Source organism: Lycorma delicatula, chromosome 6, assembly GCF_047948215.1.
Source record: "Lycorma delicatula isolate Av1 chromosome 6, ASM4794821v1, whole genome shotgun sequence".
Classification (NCBI taxonomy): Eukaryota; Metazoa; Arthropoda; class Insecta; order Hemiptera; family Fulgoridae; genus Lycorma; species Lycorma delicatula.
Window position 1 is genome coordinate 54,808,473 of NC_134460.1, and position 22,401 is coordinate 54,830,873.

General features: G+C 28.6%; 1 protein-coding gene across 4 annotated transcripts in view; it reads right to left on the reverse strand.

Annotated features, from left to right (window-relative positions):
- Snrk (SNF related kinase) overlaps positions 1-22,401 on the reverse strand; it is a 196,611-nt gene that overhangs the window by 48,197 nt on the left and 126,013 nt on the right. For 3 of the 4 annotated variants that reach the window (XM_075369915.1, XM_075369913.1, XM_075369914.1), the window contains one exon: positions 1,904-2,102. In XM_075369915.1, coding sequence (XP_075226030.1) covers positions 1,904-2,095 — 192 coding nt within the window. In that variant the 5' untranslated portion in view covers positions 2,096-2,102. Of the gene's footprint in view, positions 1-1,903; positions 2,103-19,782; positions 19,905-22,401 lie in introns of those variants that run through there. The other variant, XM_075369916.1, reaches the window with a different exon arrangement.

A 22,401-nucleotide genomic window follows, 5' to 3' on the forward strand; every position in this document is an offset into this window, starting at 1 on the left:
ATTTGAGATTAAGATTGGGCTTCTCTAAGGAGATGGATAATCTCTCCTACTTTTCATCTGTGCTTTCAAGAAGATTATGAGAAATTGGAACAGGAAATGCCCAACCAAAATTAAGATTGGAGAAGAAATCAAACTAAACTGCCTCACCTTTGCAAATGACTTAGCTGCTATCCAACAAACTGAAAGAGGTAACAAAGTACAAACCCATCAAGAAATGGCAGCAAAAATAATATTACAAATATCATTTGAAAAAACAGATCTAATGCCCACTTTTAAACAATAACTCCAAGCCCTCCCACTAAACAATAGTAACAAGATAGAAATTTAAATATCACAGACAAAATAATCACGTGGAATCTCAACAAGAAACCATCAATAGGAGATTGCATAACTAAACTGAAACAAAGCCAAAGAATTATCTGGCCACATGTAAAAAGAAGTTTCTATCAATCAACACAAAAAGTCGCTAAACCAGAAACCACGTACATACACATGTACATAAAACACTAAATCAACCAGCAACAAACTTTGAACAATAGACAGAATAATAATAAGACCTACCATAAAATTCAAACATCATATCCACTACTACACTGTCCACCACTTTATGGTAAATGGTGGATAATCCCAAACAAAGTTATACAAAAAAAATGAATCGATAACTGACACAATGTGAAAAAGGAGTTGCCTTTTTCAGCCACCTCTGCAGACTACCCAATACACAACTCATTAAACAACTTCTAGATTACCAACTAAAGAAAAGGATCCAAGAAATCAAGTCTGACAAGATGGACCTAAATATAAAGATGAAATGATCCAAATCGTGAAATAAAGGTCTTAAAAGGCAAAAACTCCCAACTATCATTTAACAAAAGACAACCACCAACATTAACAGAACAGAAAAAATAAGGAATGCCACATTAAACAATATGAAATGAATATGGGAATGATAGAGGCAATGAGAGAGAGGAATGACTTTGAGAAAGAGGAATGATGGATCCATTACTCCAGACATGCTGGTTAAGTACAGGACAAACTTTTCTATCAGTTTGTCCTATCAAACATCTATCAGCACTCACATTGAACTCTTGAAAGGAAACACTGTAAAATTAATTTTTTAATTTTATTGTGACTCAATACCTATCAAGGTTAAAACCTATTAAATTCTTTGTACATCCTGTACTTTTAATGAAATCTTCATTAATTATTATGTTTTTAATAGATGAATGAGAAGTAAAAATAAGGTTTTCAGTATTATTTACTTATTTATTTATGCTTCCAGTTAGATGTTGACAACTAGTTACAACATCTTCACTTTTTTTTGTTGACAAGATGAATTCTGTTCTGTATGAAAGAATTCAAAGCTTGTCTGATATTTAAATCCAGAAACTTCTCCAAGAGCCAAATGCTACCATTATGACATAGAGGTTTCTATTTATTGTAAAGATAAATAAATGTTATATCTGTTGCAGGTTTATGATAATATTAATCTCTATTTTATTCTTTATACATAAATTCAAGAGCATCGTACCTCACATGGTTACCATTATACATTTATTCCAAATAATCTCCACCATTTTATTTATGAAGTTAAATGCCAGAGTTAAAACACTATCCAATAACGATTTACCAATATATCATTCTAGCAGTATTGCACTATTGTTTTTCTAACTTATAAAATACTACATAATTATAGGAAACATTATTATAGGAAATTATAATCAATATGATATCAATAACAAGAAACTTTTTATCAAAACTGAAATTCTTAGTTCAACATTGTTAATTTGTACAAAACTTGTACAAACTTGATATTAATTCATTAAAAAAACAATTAATTAGTAAGTACAATTTTGGATTTAAAAAAAAAAAAATCAGATTTAAGGAATAAATTTCTACAAACTTCTTGAAAAAGGTGAGCTCTGGATACATCATCCAGTTTGCTTTTATCAATAACTTTAACTGCAACTTTTTCACCAGTGAATACATGTCGAGCCAACTTAACAACAGCGAAGTGTCCACGTCCAAGCGTAGTCTCAAGATCATACAATCCAGCAATCTTTCCATCATAAGACCCACCTCGACCACGATACATTCTGTATCTATAAAAAAAATGGAAAAAAAAATGATAATTTGATAAACTTGTTAATAGATTTTCAGACAGTAGACTATATTTGTGGCTGCAAAAAAGAATCTTAATTATTCTAAATAAATTCAATGCTGTATTTAAAAAGATTTTATTTTATGCAATCTTCAGTCATCGGTCTGACTAACTGGTATAGTTCAAATTGATATTTTTACTCGACATATAATTCTGGAGACTGATGAGAGTTTCCTTGGTTAAAATTGGACATGATGGATATTTTGTAAAAGAAGGATAAGCGATTTGTAGCAGTATATTTTTCAGTGTCTGATGCAAGTTCACAGTGCAATATAATATTAATATAAATATTTTATTTTCCTGAGGTATTATGGTCTGAATCAGTGATTCCCAAACTGTGCGCCACGGCCTTTTCACAGGGACGCTGTGAAATATTGTAAAAGCTTAATAATTAATTGAACCAAGAATTTATAATTATTAATTTAATGTTAATAAAGTAAAACCATAATGAAGATACACGAGTTTTATTTATTTTTATCGCTTACTTACAAGTAGTCATACTTTTACTTAGGGTAGGGCATAATGGGAAAATTTTAATTGAAAAAGGGTGCCATGACTCAGAAAAGTTTGGGAACCACTAATATGAATGGCTGCCCACTTCCTGTAGGGACCTTAGATAGGACTGTTTTTTGTTTGCTTTATTTCATCACCCTTTGGTGAAAGGGACTACTACCTTTTTAATTAATCACACACTTCTTTCATTCTTGCATGGTTTAGTGTAGAAGTTGGCTAATAAGTTTTTGGTACGCTGCTTTTTTTATGCAAAGAAAGTCACTTATACTTTACAGATCTATTATGTAAGATATCAAAATGAAACCAGGAATACAATACAATAGCTGGATATTATAACATGATTGCTGTACTTTTTAGCATGAAAACATAATTAAAGATTTTAAAACTGAATAGAGATTTTAAAATTACATAAAATTACCACCACACTTAACCATTATTGGTATGACGAAAGACAGAAGACTGAAATTACCAATAAATAGATTCAATAATGTTTTTTAAATATTATTTACATTAAATACAATTTACATAACCTCATACTTATATTTTTGACAAACTTATACAAAAACTTTAAATAATCAAATTATTTTAATAATTCTAACTGCTATCTATTTTTTGGATGATGAAGTAGGAGATGAAGTAGGAGATGAAGATTTACTCTAGTGAAAGTCAAAAATTAATCTTACAGAAAATAAATTAGTGGACCTGTAAGTTTGTAAACTGCCTCACTCATAGCCTGGTGGTTCAAAAACTAGAAGAATATCTTATGCATTTTGGAAATTGAAAAGTTTGAAGTAAAGATAAAATAGCAAAAGCCACAGCCATTTTTTATCATATTAAAGCAGTTCACTTCAGCATTCAGTATTCACTTCAACCAGCCACTGCGTAAAAATGCAGCAGCTGGTTGAAGTGAATGCTGAATGCTGAAGTGAATGTTTGATAATATTTAACTACACTGTAAAAAATACTATTTGTAATTTACACTTACTTCTACAACCAAAATTTACTCCTAGTTCTAGCTTACAGTCCCTCTGTGGGTTGTTAATTCCTCCTTTTCATATTTAATTCCATTTTTGTGTGTGAACCATAGGGATTGTAGGTTCTACGAACATGCAAATGTGCACCAGCTTCACTCATGCACCTCTTCACCTAATACATCCCTACTTTTCTGGTAATGCACCAAATATGATAACTAAGTGTAAGCTCATCCAAGGACTCAAATTTACTATCCAAGGGTTACAACAAAAGGATAGAGACTATAAAGGACAGAAGCAAGTTTTCATTAAAAAATAATCAAATTGAATTTTTCAAATCCTGAACAACAAAACAAGATTACTCAATGACTAAAACAAACTTGAATTAATCTACTTAGTGTGTACTTGAATGCAACAAAGAAATCTAGTTATATGGAAATTATACACACACTAACGTATAAATATGTATTAATTAGTATTAAATTAATGATTAAGCCATCATACCTATGTTCATCATTAAAGGTAAAAAACTAATTTTTTAAAAATATTTTCATTAATAAATTTAAAAAAAATAATTTATTTTACTAATAAATAAAATATACAGTACAATAAAATATTCTGTCTGAAAGAAAGTAAAATTTACAAACATAAATTTTTAATAACTTTCTATTCTAAACAAAAGGAAATCTATTTCTCATTGAATAAAAAAAAGGTTTCACCTGCAGTATGAACAATACACTTCATACGAATAATAAATGCAATATAAAATATGCATAATACAATAGAACTGCATTTATACTGTAGAAAAGTAACTAAAAATTAAACACAAAATTCTCTTTTATGCATATCTGCAGCAATATAATATCAGAAACATAACCCTTAATCCTAGGGATAAAAAATTAAAATAAATGGAAAAAACTCTTTTTTACATTTTATATAAATAAAGCTCAATAAAATTAAAAAAAAAAACCTACACATATTTGAATAGAACAAAATATACTGTATGTTTAATGAAGATATAACAGCAGATTACAAAAATTGAAGACAGTTATGGTGGAGATTATTCTAGCTGTTGCATATCTACTATTTTATACAGCAGTTTTTACTAATTCTAAGGCGGATGAATTGCAGTCCTAGACAGACAATACTCTAATATACTGTGGGGCTCACAATCCTTTTTTGGGTGTGTCCATTTCCACCCTTCTCACTTGCTTACTCATGATCATTTTTTCCTTGATCAGGTACTTTTAAAATAGAATCAGTTACTCTATAGTAAGGGAAATGATCATTTAACTAGTTAACTACCGAAACTTTATGGAGTGGTAGCTTGGGCAGAAGAATGATTTAGTGGGTTTTTTTATGACCGGATGCACTTTCTAAAACCAACCTACTAGAGGGAATGAAGAATGAGAATTTACAGTCTATGAAAAATCCATGCCTAACAAGGATTTGAATCTCAACATTCCAAATGGGAGAGTTGCTACTTCTCTACTTGACATCAAATTACAATAATAATTACAAGTTTTAACATGATCATTACATAAACCTTAATCAAAAACAATTGCCTCTGGTTAATGGTAGCAGGAATCAATTTGTAATCAAAATACCACACATTTATAATTATGTAGTAAAATATCAAACAAAATAAATTCTCATATATGGATTTTTATATTTTCATTAAATATATGACTAAAAAATGATAAATAAGTACTTTTTGAATAATCTTTCAGCAAAAAAATTGGGAAAAAGATATACAACAAATTAATATGAAATTTTTTTGAAATTTTTCTTCCAAAAAGAAATAAAAGAAGGCCATTCAGATATAAATCAGAATTTCACCACTCGGACTAAGGAAGAGCGCAGTGAATGTGGTGGGGCGCTGCAGGTAATTATTTAGATGTGTGTGGAGCATGCAACCAGCCTGTCATGTGTGTAGATCATGTTCCCACATCAGAAGCAGAATGTCTGAGCAAGAGTTACCATTGTCCATTGAATTACAATGAATTACAATCCGATTTTTCAAAGGTATCAAATCCTTTGAAATTTTTATTCAACAACAGTCATAGTTTGGAGATGCTACCCTGTCAAAAACTCAGGTGTTTGATTGGACCAAAAAAAATGTGAAGTGGCCCTGATGCAGTGGAGAACGAAAGTCACAAACGTTGTCTGCTGACCAGTGTCAGTTGACGACAACATTCAGACCATTTGTGACCTTGTGGAAGGTAACCATCACTGAAATCGCATCAGAGGTGGATATAAGTGTTAGGAATGTGCATACAATTTTGTCAGTCACTACTTGTTATAGCAAAGTGTCAGCAAGATGGGTTCGACATCTTTTCACTGAGGCACAAGAAATGTCCAGAAAGACATCTGTCAGCAGCTTCTGAAGAGTGAGACATTTTTGGATTGTTACCTGCACTGTGATCTGCAACAAAACGTGGGTCCACCACAACACCCTGAAAAGCAAGAGAAGAAGTATGGAGTGGCGGTAAAATGGAGAAGGGGCACCAATCAGGTGCAAAAAAAACACTTGAGAGCTGGAAAAGTTCTGTCAACTGTGTTTTGGGACTCAAAAGATGTGTTGCTGATTGATTTCCTGCACGTATGAAGGGCAGAAAATGTGACATACTACTGCCAGTTGTTAGATGATGTCAGGGCTGTTTATTGCAGCAAATGACACTGGCAACCGATCACAAGATCCTCCTTCCCCACAACACACAACCACATATAGCAACTCAAACTCATGATAACTTACAAAAAATTCATTGGACACCTCTTGAACACCCATCATACAGTCCAGTCTTGTCACAGTGTGACTTCAACATGTTTGGTTTGCTGAAACTAGCTTTAGGAGGGGAAAGATTCTTAGATGATGCCACAGTTGAGCATTATGCACAAATTGATTGTTGGGGCAGTCATCTTGTGGTTTTTTTTTTTTGAAGGAAAGGAAGCTACTTATCTGTTTGGAAAAAATGTATTTCTGTTGAAGGAAACTATATAGATATAAACTAATTTATTTGTAACTTTATCTAATACCAATAAAGCTATGTAAACAAACTTCTGTTTATATTTGAATGGCCCTCACAACTGGAAAAAGCCAATGTTTAAAATTTAATAAGCGATCTCGTAAAAGAAAAATGTAGATTTGTAGAAAAAATCAAACGTAGAATGTACTAAATATAAAAAATTACTAGTGGGAACAAAAGAATATGAAGATAAAATAAAAATGATGATATGTTTAAAATGGTGTAAAATAAAAAAAATTTCTGAATAGTTGCTATGAAAAAATTGACGGATAGGTAACTTCAATATTCACAAACAGAAGTTAAACAGTAATGATGGATCGCATTTGCCAAAATAAAAACATATGCAATAACATTTTCATACATATATATAAAAGAGCAATAAAATTGACTGAGCTTCAAACAACAAATTTTTCTCCATCAAATGAGAGTTAGATACACCAATATTCACAGGAGAATTATATTAACGTATTCTAAAAATATATACTTGTTTACATTTACGTGTAAATTAAACAAACAGAAACCATTGAATAAATGAGAATTAATAAAAGAATTCCATGAACTATTTTACAATTCAAAATTTAATCTAGAACAATTTTTTATTTAATTGGTACTGATAAAATTTATGTTGTTGGAAATGTATTACTTTTAAAAAAAATAAAAATATGTTTTTAAAAATGCCTATACACTTTTGTTTTAATAAATAAATAAATACAAAAGAACCCCCTCTCTGCAATCATAGTTTACATAAACACTTTTATAAACAAACTATTCTTAAGTTTCAAGCTTCTTAAATTTTTTTGAAAAATCAAACACCTAATAAACGAAAATAAATATTTTATTTGTGGTTAATTCATATTATTAGATCTTTATTAAATTGAGATAAAAAAACAAAACATTGCTAATGTTACAATATTAAACATGCAAGCTAATGTTTAAAAGAAACTACTTATTATTCTCTTAATAAGTCTTGAAATATATTACCCAAAGATACAGGGTTAACTCTTCTTCTGTTCACTACAGTAAAATATGCCACTGTGAAACTGTGTTTATAGAAAGTAGTTACAATTATTTGAGAGGACAATTGAATGAACATCTATTGAGCAATCAAGCAAAGAATAAATATAAAACAAAAAGGGTGGTATGAAAGATTTACAGGATTTAATTATGTCAATAAAAAGTTCTTTCTCAGCAGCATACCCGGTAGGTAAACCAATCGGCGTAGTGATTAGCATGCTGGCATCACAATTGTAGATTCTCTGTGAAGACTGAGCATATTTTCATATCATTTTATCCAACTTCCTTGTTCATATACAGTACATGTAGTAAATATTAGGGAACAAAATAAAAATACAATGTAATTTTAATCAATACTTCCAGATATCAAATTTTTATGTATTCCAACTGAAGAGCAGAGTAACAAACACAACATTAGTGTAAAAATTTTCCGATGAATTCATGCAAGATCAGAGATGACCATTATTAAAAAGTGTCATAGTGACCTGGATTAAAAATACTCAAAAAGATAAGTTAGGATGCAAATGAAAAACAGGATATGACCATATTAGAATCACTGGGGATTCTAACTCAGGAATTTTCAAACAGGCATATTAATCTGAAACTCAGCTTGACTGTATAATTAAAAAAAAACACATGTAATTTACTTCATTTAAAAAATAAATAAAAACAACAAAATAATTACCCTGTCCGACTATATCAGAAATAAAATCTTGTATATAAAAACGTTACAATGTAAAATAAATGGTGAAATGTATTCTATAGACTAGAATAAGTATGCATTCGATACTGCCACAGATTCCCACAACAGGTGCTTGCTGCAATAAGCTAAGTATTCTGGAAATAGCACGATAAATCTACAGCTCTAGTTTCATACATAAAATTCAATCTACTTTATTCTTGTAAACATATTTAAACTAAGTAATTATGGCTGTAAATTTAGCAAGCACTGTCATTTACAAATGACTTAAGTTTAAAAATATTTATAAAAGCATCATTACCGATAAGAAAATTACTTTCATTAATAAATTTTTCCTCTATAAATATTTATATTTTTTAAAATAAACAAAAGATAACTTTTTTATAAAATATCATTTTTATTTCATGATCAAACAGTAACAAATTACTTTCAGGTATAAGACATGTAAAGTATTTTCGACGACAGAAGCCTATTTATTTTAAATACTAAGGCCTATTATTTCTTCTAATGTTCATTGCCAAGTCTAAAAACTTTCACATCGTCTATGAGTAGTACCTTTATAGCCGGCTAAATATACATCAGAGATATTTCAATGGGATTAAAATAAACTAACTGAAGCTGCATTTAGTTTACTTCCTGTAAAAAGATTTTTATTGAATTGACCATAGTATTTTCATAAAAATTCATACTTACATTTACGCATATAAATGTACATTCCATATGCAAAAATTAAATTTGCCATTCAAATCCATTTAAATATCAGAAAACCTACATACATATAAAACATGAACACAAGAAGAGTAACAAATGTCAAAAATACATTTATTTTTTTTGTTTTTGATGTTTACTTCACTAAATAAACTTTGAACCTTATATGTGAAATGGAAATTTTAGAATATGAAAAATGCCATAAATTACTGGATTCAAACCCAGGACCTCCAGAAGAAAGGCCAAAACGCTACTACTCCACCACATAAGCACACACTTTTAACTTTGTGGACACAATAGATATCTAATAAAGAATATTTCATTCTTGTCTTTTTAATTTTTTCCCCCATAAAAGAATTAAGCATGGAAAGAGTTTACCATTATGCATTCTGAACAAAAGGTAATGAACAGGCTTTTTACAAGATACAATATTACTTAATAGAGAGAAAAATAACACAATGCATATTCAGAAATCCTTAACCAGCAACAATCAGTATAAACAATTACAGCAATAATTTTTTTTCTGATAGCAATTAACATATAAATTTTTATGATATTTTTATTGTTTTTTATATATATATATATTTAGAGATACTAACCAGTCAGGGCTCGCTTTGCTCGCCTGACTATCTGGCCAGGGGTTCCATCCTATGAACTCCTGATGAATTTATTATTCTCTAGTTGTGAAATTAATAAATATTTTACAGATATTCATTAAAGAAAAAAATTAGTCATTTTAGTTCATTATAATTCTGTTGCCATGATGAGAGATATATAATAATGAAGTAGAGGGAATAATTTTTTTTCTTTAATGAAAATCTTTAATATCTTAACGCCAATGGGGATACAGCCACCTTCATGTATTGCTTAACATCTTCCCTGGGATAAAACAAATGTATCCTGAAAATTTGAAAACAATTTAATTTTCATTATTGTTTTACCATACATTTGTTATAGGAATTTCCTAATGTTTCACTGCTTCAATGTAACAGCATCATCAGGGAATGAAAATAAACACAATTTTGTTTCGTCAGTCTTACATACAAAAAACACAAAACACCACAATATTACAAATTAAAGTACGTATTTACAACAAGCATGCAAGCAAATTGTTGTGTTATCCGGTCTAAGTAAAGGCCTGAACTGATTAAATTTCTATTAATCTTTATCTTTTATTGTCAATGCAGAAAACATGTTATCAGATTCAAAGTTTATTTGTTCATTTATGAGTTTTGAACAGAGCAATTTTTTATTTTTATATATTTATAAACTGTCACATGCATTCATATTTTAGCCTTCATTACAAGCTTTTATTATCTTCATTCAGTTTTATCAATTACATTATATTTATGTCCCATGTTAAAAATATGACTTGCATAAAGTGATTTTTCTAGCTGATTCAATCTTACAGCAGCTATATATTGTTTGTACCTATTTTTAAATTTATTGTTAGGCCAATATAATCCTATGACATGATCCTAAGTCATATTGTACACACCAGAATGATGTGTACAAAACACACAAACAGTTATAAAATATTTTACAGATTTACACACACACACACACACACACACACACACACACACACACACACACACACACACACACACACACACACACACACACACACACACACACACACACACACACACACACACACACACACACACACACACACACACACACACACACACACACACACACACACACACACACACACACACACACACACACACACACACACACACACACACACACACACACACACACACACACACACACACAATACGATAAAAAAATTAATATAATATATATACACACAGATATAAAAAAATTTATAAGGGCAAATAGTATTTATTTCACGTAATTTCATGAGTTGTATTAAAATAATAATAGTCGACGTTAGTCCTAACTAAGATGATTAAACTGCATCCCTTAAAAGCTTCATGGTTCCAAAACATCTGTAATAATCAAGCAGTATCATGATAATTAATGGCTGTCAAGAAAGGATAGAATGTTATGAGCTTAATCAAAATTTAAAAAAAACTGTTCTTGTAAAAAAAAGAGTTAAATAAGTTAATATTAGGTGCAGTTTCTCTTGGTATTGGAATTTATTAATGGCTAACAACTGATCAATTGATTATAGACATTTACATAAAGGGAAGTATTTAAAAGAAACGTAAGTACTAAAATTAATTGATTTTATAATTAATCTGATATACACTGACTGACTGGGTTTTCCATTCAGGCCTTTTATTTAAACAAGTTTTAACATCTACAAATATCATTATATAAGGCAAATCAACAAACCCAATTTCTACTTTTAAGTTTTTCAGAAAGGAACTTAAAATTAAAAAAACTAACCAAACTAATCAAAATAATTTTATTTATTAATAAACAGATTTCTATAGATGTTTTAATTTGCCATTCAAAATAAACACTGAAGAAAGGTCTTTGTAAGACAATTTCCCTTATGACCTGATACTTCCGCTTCAACTAAAATGTTAGAGAGAGTAACATCTTGAAAATAGAAGGGTATATGAAGGATAAATAAGTGAAATATGAATGATACATGAGTGATTAAAATCATTTCAAATTAACTGGTTGCCATCAATTATTGAGGGTAAAAATAATCTGATGCATAATTGCATGCAATCAGCATTTAGTATTAATGACAATATCAATTAAAAATTGTAGACATATTAAAATTAATTCCACTATAATGAATTCATGTTATTCATAAGGCATAATACATGAATACTAAAACAGAAAGGCATAATATTTCAAAACAAATACTAAAATACATCTGTAGGTCTCCACAAGAAAGTAAAATACAGAATTGTACAAAATATGTCAGTAAATTGCTAAAAAGTCCAGAAAATCCAATGAGAAATGACTATGACAAAAGGATTTAACAAAAAATATCTTATTAAAAATATCTTTCAGACACTAATTGAAAAATTTGGGTTGAACTAAATGGTCATTTACAAAAATGTAATTCATTTTTATGACATTCTAGATATTCCTTTAGATTATAAAAAAAAAATATTTTCATCAACCCAGCATCATACAACATAAGTAAATTAAATAAAATTTTAGAATATTTATCCATTTTAATATCATCAAATTATCTTAGTGATTACTTCCAAACATAAAGTGCAAATGCTGAATAATGATCTGCATAGTCAGGAAAATTTATTATAATGGCACAACACTTAAGGAATCAATTATAGACAAAGTAATAACAGATTAAGTGTAATACACAAAGGATGTAATTTAATCTAACTACTTCCATTCAAATTTGAGGCCTTTAATTGAGGTTATCCATTTTAAAAATTAATATGCAGAAGAAAAGATTTTAAATTATTATTTTCTGAAGTAGACTTGCTTTATATACAGTATCACAGCTATAGTAGTTTAATAAATAAATTCGATTTTATAAACTTATAATTTATTTTTAGATATTTCATTTCAAGTTGGTTAATAACTATTGTTGAAATTATGCCTTCAAATTTAATCAACAAGAATTCTGATTTTGTACTTGTAAGATAAATTCTCTATCAAAGCATGATGTTAAAAAACTACTATTATTTCAGGTGATAAGACACCTTATCATAAGGCAGATATCAATCCACTTAGTCAAAATTATTTTCTATAACAAGTGGCAATGAAATTTTCTATTAACAAGTGGTGTTATTTCTATAACACCAAAAATAAAAAACATCATCAATATAATGCTTAAAGATCGACAGAAAGACAGTTTTTTTTCCTTCTTGTTGATTATTTAAAGAAAATATATACATATAATAATAACAATAACGAAATATTTAATTATAAATACAAAATTCTACTAAAACAAATTATAAAATTAAAATGGTCATCAAAAAAGATAGTAATAATTTAAAAAAAAAAGCATACCTCAGACTACTAGAGATAATCAAATGAGTAATTTTTAAAAATTCACAAACTCAAAAAGTTTTTCTACATATCTTAGAATGTTTCAATAGGAGCTCCGTTTGTTGCTCTGCAAACATCCAGCCAAAATTGACTTCCGCTCAGATCCACTAGATCATCGCAGGCATAACTGTGGCAATAACGGCAGTGATCTGTTGTCTTAAATGTTGTATGTCCCAGATTTTTTCACAGTAGACAATCTTTTTAACATATCCCCGTAGAAAATAGTCTAGGGGTGCTAAATTTTCATGTAATAAATAGTGTTTTGCGAAAGTTATTTCCTTTTTTTATTATGAAATCATATTTTCCTATTTTTTGTTCTGTGTGTATTAAATATAGAATAACAGACGTAACTTTTGATGAAAGCGTTCAAAAACTGTTTCTTTCTAAGAATACCAGTATGACACGAAAAATAGCTTCTGAGTATAGTTTTGGATCAGCGACAGTGAATGGTATTTTTTAATAACAATATTTAAGGCAAATGTGGCCTTAAAAGTAAAACTACTCCAACACAGGATCAGTTAGTGAGAAAAAATAAACTTGATCCAAAATTATCTACTGTGAAATTAAGTGAGAATAGAAAGCCAGTGGAACAGATTTACAAATGACAACTGTTTGAAGCCGACTTCTTGCAGCTGGGTGGAAAGCTTGTCAGCCAGCTAAAAGGCAGCTTTTAACACAAGCAAAAAATGCTCTTGTGGACCAAAGCACATGCTAACTGGAAAAATGTTATGTTTTCCAACAAGTCATATTATAATTGGGCAATAGTAAAAAAAGCAACTGTCAAAAATTAATTGTACCACAAAAATTGACCTTATTACAGCAATAATATCAATGTGGTTTCATGATTACAAAATCAAAAATTATAGTACACTTGAATCGATGCTAAATAGTGCTAAGTGATGTGATTAAGAATAAAGAACATATTAATTACTAAATATTCACAAACTGTATAGTAATAATTTTTTTTCTAAATAAAATTACTTTTTATTAAATAAAATCTCTGTTCAAATTAGTTTATACAATATAAATTAATATCTTAATTTTTTTTAATAAATATATATACACACACGCGCACACACACACACACACACACACACACACACACACACACCACATAATCACTAAGTATCTTCTCTTAATTAATAAAAATTACATACCAGCATTGTTTGATACTGGAAACAGTTTATTTAAGTTTTGAAATATTGCAAATAAAGAATAAAACAAAGTAATTAAATTACTCAATATCATCAACTTTTATTACATGAATGTATAAAAACAGTTATATACATTACCATAGAATGAAAATAAAACAGAAAGGGAGAGACTATAATTAATTACAGCTTAAAAGAATTATTTCTTCTGCTTAGGTGGGTTTTCTCATTACTTTGGAAAAAACAAAAAATAAATAAATAAAAATAAAAGAAACAGAAATGCTTTGATTCAGTTTATTTAGAACAATAGATGTTGAGATATAGGACACAGTTAGTCTATTTAATTTTGGCACTACTCCATTACATCTTATATTAAAAAAGTTACAGTCGTTAAGATTGTATCAGAAACAGACACCAACATTTAGACACACGTGCATGCGCACACACACATACACACAAATAGACTTTTTTATTCCATTTATACTAAAATAGGAATTGGTTTTAACACACAGGAATCACTTTATTAAAATACTAACTGAATGTTAAAACAGCTGTGTTTATTTATATAAATTACTTACAGGTTAAGATTCTTCTTTATTTTTAAAAAAACAAATATTTTATTACCATTAATGAAATAATAAATATGTAACAATAAATCTTAATAATTATATAGAATGGAATCCGTTGAATTATTTTTAAAAATATCAAAAACAATCTTCTGTTTGGGTGAATTTGTTTCTTTGATAGCTGATTTTTAAAAATGAAGTCAAATTCATGTTTAAAATAAATAAAAAGATAATAATAATTCTCTTATTGATCAGTTGAACATCACAAAAAGCCACATGATCTGCAAGAATGAAGTTCTGAAATAAAAATAGATGAATTTATTCGAGGATAATTACTTTTATCTACCGCTGAAACAAGTATAAGACAGCAACTGCTAGGCATAAATTACTTTAACTAAAGGACTGAAAATACTTGACTCAATTTTTCACAATCAAAGATCCAAACCAATCAAATACCTTTTACTTAGAACATAAATAAAAAAGAAATGAACAATATTACAATATAATTCTTACTGATTAAATTATAACAGTATTATAAATTATGATCATAATTATTAGATCATTATTATTAGATCATACCTCATATTTTATTATTATGGTGGTATTACATAACTTATTTAAACATAAAATATAAAGAAGAGTAGAAAATTCATTATACATACAGGTACCTAATGTGGTGATGTAAGAGGCTCATAAATCATTGGTTTCTCTCATAAAATATATAATTTAAGTATTAATACATTAGTATAGCAGTAATATGTTGCATAAGCATGATGAAACTTTTTTAAATAAAGTAACATTAAAAATACTAAAAAGTGTGCTAAAATGTTAAAAATAACATTTTTCTATTCCTGAAATTTTGATTATTTCAAATTAACTAAAAAATAAAAATAACTACCAACATTTTACTAACCCTAAATTTGGTGCCAACTTCAAAAAATCAAAATTTAAAGAATTGTAAAAGTATTTCAAATTTTCCAAGGGGTAATTTTGGTAATTTAATCAATTTTTTTAAAAGTTAATTTTATTTTGCATTTTTAGCTTTATTTAAAATATGGATTCGTAAAAAAAAATGTTGGGCAAATGTATAACAAGTTTTTAATTTAAACATCAGTGAGAAATCTGCATCTTAATAAAAATGTAAAGCATTCATATTTATAAAAAACATATGTTATACTAACTGCATACTCCATATAATTGCATATGTTTTTCTGTAAGTTGTTTTTTAAAGATGATTAAATAAAAACTGTTACTGGGAATAAGCATGTGTCTCTGTGTAACATGAAAATGTGTATTTTTTTACTGTAAATTTTCAACTGTTTTTCTAGAATTATCAAGTAAAAATTATTTGAGTACTGGAATGGTTATCAGGTTATATATAATTCTATTATACTATAATAATTCAATTTTATCAATGATTAAGATAAAAATGCAAACTGCGCGCACAGACAATGTAATTATTTTATCTTCCATTTAAACTATTTTCAACATTGGGACTTGTCAACATCTGCTTTTTTTGTCTTCAGTCATTTGACTGGTTTGATGCAGCTCTCCAAGATTCCCTATCTAGTGCTAATCATTTCATTCCGGTATACCTCCTACATCCTATATCCCTAAAATTTGTTTTAGATATTCCAAACGTTTCCTGCCTGCACAATTTTTTCTTTCTACCTGTCCTTCCAATATTAAAGCGACTATTACAGGATGCCTTAATATGTGGCCTACAAGTCTGTCTCTTCTTTTAACTATATTTTTCCAAATGCTTCTTTCTTCATCTATTTGCCGCAAATGACCTCTTCATTTGTCATTTTATCTACCCCCCCCTGATTTTTAACATTCTCCTACAGCACCACATTTTAAAAGCTTCTAATCTTTTCTTCTCAGGTACTCCAATCATCCAAGTTTCACTTCCATATAAAGCTACGTTCCAAACATATACTTTCAAAAATCTTTTTCCTGACATTTAAATTAATTTTTTATGTAAACAAATTATATTTCTGACTGAAGGCTCGTTTCGCTTGTGCTATTTGGCATTTTGTATGCTTCATCCATCTTTCGTAATTCTACTTCCCAAATAACAAAATTCTTCTACCTCCATAATCTTTTCTCCTCCTATTTTCACATTCAGTGGTCCATCTTTGTTATTTCTACTACATTTCATTACTTTCGTTTTGTTCATGTTTATTTTCATGCGATAGTTCTTGTGTAGGATTTCATCCATGCCATTCATTGTTCTTTCTAAATGCTTTTTACTCTAGGCTAGAATTACTATATCATCAGCAAATCGTAGCATCTTTATCTTTTCACCTTGTATGTTACTCCAAATCTAAATTTTTCTTTAACATCATTAACTGCTAGTTCTATGTAAAGATTAAAAAGTAATGGGGATAGGGAACATCCTTGTCGGACTCCCTTTCTTATTACGGCTTCTTTCTTATGTTCTTCAATTATCAATGTTTCTGTTTGGTTCCTGTAAATGTTAGCAATCGTTCTTCTATCTCTGTATTTGAACCCTAATTTTTTTTTAAATACTGAACATTTTATTCCAGTCTACGTTATCAAATTCTTTTTCTAGGTCTATAAATGCCAAGTATGTTAGTTTGTTTTTCTTTAATCTTCCTTCTACTATTATCTGAGACCTGAAATTGCTTCCCTTGTCCCTATACTTTTCCTGAAACCAAATTGGTGCTCTCCTAACACTTCTTCCACTCTACTCTCAATTCTTCTGTACATAATTCTAGTTAAGATTTTTGATGCATGACTAGTTAAGCTAATTGTTCTGTATTCTTCAGATTTATCTGCTCCTGCTTTCTTTGGTATCCTGACTATAACACTCTTTGAATTAATCTGCTAGTGAAGAGTAAAGCATGAACATAAAAAGGGAATACATATAGGCATAACTTATAATATGTTTTCCTTTTCTTAAAGCCTGTTAAAAAGTATATAACATATAATTAATAATATGTTTTAAAAATTAACATGATTGCATATCACAAGATTACCTAAAAAGAACGTTATTACAATGTTTAAATTAAAAAGTAATGCTTCACTCTTGACAACGTATAAAACAAGAGTTATTGTATGGAATGAGTATGATGCATATGACATGGTATAGGCCATACCTAAATCAAAACTGGTGAAATCATTTTGAGATGATCAAAATCAACAAACTAGATTTGACATCAGAAAAAAATCAAAGTATTTTAATCAAAGGATGCCCTCCCCTCATGGATACCAAATTATCACGTTTAAGTACAAAAAATCATTTATCATTATCATAAAAATATGTGAGAGAGTTTGAAAAGTATCAGTATCTCTTCTGACTACTTCTTTATTTAACATGGCTTTATACCTGAATGAAGCGTAAAATAATTTTAAAAATAATTTTAAGAATGTGATATCCTTAATAGCTAATTATTTCTAATTATTGTACTCGCCCAATTTGGATTTTTTTGGATTATTTTTTTCAATTTAAGAACTAAAAGTATAATTAAGTTTCATTATAAATGAATATTTGAATCTCGTTTAAGTATTACAATTAATTTGTTGTTTTTTTATTTTTTTAGATACAAAAAAAAGATACGGCGTTAGAAATAATGTACCAGATAAAAATTCCATTCTGACAATCTTGTACGTAAATCTTCATACTCGATAGCAACTTGAAGAATCATCTTCACCACATCAGTTTGAAAAGAGAGAGAGTTAAATATTTATTGTTAGACAATGGGGATCACATGAGGATTCACAATTTATCTTAAAAATGATCATCTCATGCCTTATAATTGATTTTTCCTGTTGAGGATAGGGTACCACAAGAAAGGCACAATGAACTGATGGGAGCATGTATTTTCTTGGTCAACACCAACTTAATTTGTGGGTTTGTCAGAATACTCATCTTTAATCCGAGGGGTCATAAATGGTCCAAGTAGTGGAAGAGATGCTACCACATATCTTACCCATGCCAATAACCTAAATAGCAATACTAGAATTTGTTACCAGGTCATATAAAAACATAAAATAATTGTTAAAAACAACTTACTAATAGTAAAATATTCAAGTTGCACCGTCCTACATGGGATTGGGGTAATTAAAGATTTGGATTAATGTAGTTAAAAAATATAATAAAATAATAAATAAAGAAAATGTATAGCAGTAAGAATTAAGAACTAAGAAACACAAACTAGCTGTAATAATGTACTTAAAAAGTATTACAATTTCAAATACCGCATTATTATTACTTTGGGGACAAAATTAATAAGATATAACATGATAAATTAAATGGGCTGAATAAATTTATAAACATGAACTGAAAAAAACCTCTACAATGAAATCAAATCAAATGAAAACAAAAGCCCGACTTCTAGAAGTCCTGAAAGTATAAATTAAATTTTGAAGGATGTATATTTTGTATGAATACAGTACATATATTTGAACTGAAAAATGAAACGCAAAACAAGAGATACAAATATACCAGCAGCAAAATCCAATCTTCAAACTCTCACGCGCGCGCGCGCGCGCGCACACACACACACACACACACACATTAATAAACAGGTAGAAATATTTAATAAAGAATAATATTTTAACAGCAAGATAATGATCAAAGTATAAATGTTAATAATTTATAACCTATGATAACATGTTTAAATTAATTAAAAATAAATCTCTTATTTTTTATTATTACCAAATAATGCTATTAAAAGAAAACTTCAAACCAGGTAAAAATACACTGTTAATGCTTATCACTGTTTAAGAGTGCAAATAAATATAGAAATTAAACAAACAGATAACCCTAAAGTCAACCACCAACCTTTAACACAGTAATTAAATATAATTTTTTTATAAATGATCATTCTAATGTCACATGTTACTAACTAGCATATTAAATTAAATCTTTCAAATTATCTAAAATAATAAAAAATAACATTTTTATCAATTTATTTGAAAACAATGCAATAATTGCACTTCAAAACTTCATATATATAAATAAAATGTTTATTTTTAAACATAATTACAATATTAAGAGTTCATCAGAGTTTCCTCATAACACAGATCATACTGTACACCGAAGTTGGAAGCTGTAAATATGACAGTGTCTCCCAACAAACTTCAACTGTGTACAGTAGATAAGATTCCTTACTTCCTCTTCAAGTGTAAACTGCAACAGTATTTTATTGGTAAAATAAGATTACTTATACTGTTACTTTTTAAAAACAGTAAACATATTTATTTTCTTACATAAAAAATCATTGGAACATTAATTAAAAATAAATATATAAATTGTGTAGTCATACAACAGTTAAAATTAAGATCCCCAACACTTCAAAATATTTTCTTTAACTTGAAAATAAAGTTCATACAAAAACAAATCTGATGTGGACACCACATTGTATGTCTATGACACCATTGTACACCTATTGTATGACACCACTTCCTTGTATGTCTATTAAATTACATACACAGTTTTTGCCACACTTTATTTAAACTTATACTAGCTAAACTTTATTAAACTGGTATACAGGTGTTCACTAAATTGAAGTTTAATTATTACACAAATAAACATAATTTTTGTTTCCTTACATGCGATACATGATTTTAATCTGTTTTTTGATGCTGAAAACGAATATGAACTCAGAATCTTTCTACCACCCTCCATTTTTGAAAAATGTTTAAATTTTAATTGAAAGGATTTTTTCATTTTTCAGCGTATAGTTAGCAGTTTAAGTTCCCATATTGTATTTTGTTAGCTCATTTTTTATTGTTTAACTTTTTTAACATAATTTGTATAAACTATAAATAAACAATAATAGGCAAAAAATTAAACAGCTGTGTTGTTTGTATTAAGCACTGGATTTAAGAATGAATTAATTTTGTTCAGTCTTATTGCTGTCTTAAGTTTGTTAACAGTACAGTGTCATAATGCCTCGAAATTGTGTAAATGATGTCAATGCCTTTTGTTATGTATGTGGTGAGTTTACCGTAAAATCAAATAGAAAAACTTTACACCTTTAATTATAAAAGCATATCATTTGTACTTTCAGTGTAAAAAAATTGGTGATCAGGATAAGACATGGGCTCCTCATATAGTATGCACTAATTGTTCTGTATATTTAAGAGGATGGCTAAAAAGTACATGGAAGGCTTTGTCATTTGGTGTATTATGGTTTGGCGTGAACCAAAGGATCATGTTACTTTTGTTTAACAAGTGTGTCTGGAATTAATATAAAAAATCTAAACATACTGTAAAATATCCTTCAACAGTCTGCAATCAGGCTTGTACCTCATAGTTTAATTATTCCAGTTCCTGAGCCACCTTATGTTTCAAAAGCAACGATGAAGAATCAGGCAGTACTGAAGAAGAAGACAATGATTTTGATTTTGAATTATCTTCCAATAAGCCACATCTTATATCACAAGGTGAATTATATGACTCTGTTAGGGATTTAAATTTATCAAAAAATCAAGCTAAACTGTTAGGATCAAGACTGCAAGGTTGGAATTTACTTCAAAAAAATATAAAAATTTTATGCTTTTGAAGCCAATAAAAAGAACTTTCTCAGTACTTTATTGATGAAAATAATTTGGTTTATTGCACAAATATTGATAAGCTTATGTTGCATTTAGTACAACTTCATAAACCTGACGACTGGCGTTTGACATCTGGAGTTTTCCCGTACAACTTCGGAGACATAAGTGACGAACACGGTGAACGTTTCCACAAAGACATTTCGGTGATGGAAAGCCGCTTAAAAGGAAATAGAATACTAAAATGCTAGCTGATTACTGTTGGACATTTATTCGGTATGTACCTGAGGCTATTTATAAAAGAAAAGCATCAGCGAAATCATTCTAACACAGATATGATGCAAAATTATAAATTTTACAGATTTTTAACTGTATTATTTTTTTTTGTATTATATTTTCCTTTAATATTTTTTGAAGCGTAATTTATTTAAAACTAAGGGTGATAGAAAAATATTGTATTTAAAGAAAAATCTTTTAATGTTTTTTTTTTTTGCCTATCGATGTTATTAACTTCTATTTATACGATGCACCATAAATCTGAAAGTTTTGTTAATCAGCAACTCTCGAAGATAAGAATAATACTGAGCTAGAATAGGGTATTTCATAACAATAGTTGTAAGTAAGAATCATATTGCGCACAAGTGAAAAAAGTTACATATTTTCATGAGAGCGTAATATGTTACAAGTCGAGTTATGTTCTATACTTTTTCTACGGCCAGAATCACTTTCCCATAACAAAAAGAAAAAAGATATAATCTGAAAGATACTTACATTTTTATTATAAATGAAAATAATTTTTCTAATACAAATATTTAAAAATATATATATTTGAATTCAAATAATAAATCATTTTTAAATAAAACGATTAAAAAATATATATATACAATTTTTAGAAGATTTTGTTAAGAAAATCGATTCTAAATTATTATTTTCAACTAATATTAAATAATCAGATATAATGTACATGGTTATTACCAAGATAACATTCAATTATTCTAAATGTCGATTGCCCAATCGATGGTAATCAAAAAGGGAGATGCACAACTAGATGTTACAACAGTCCTAAAAACAAGATTTCTATGGATAATCGTTTTTTAGTTATGCGAAAT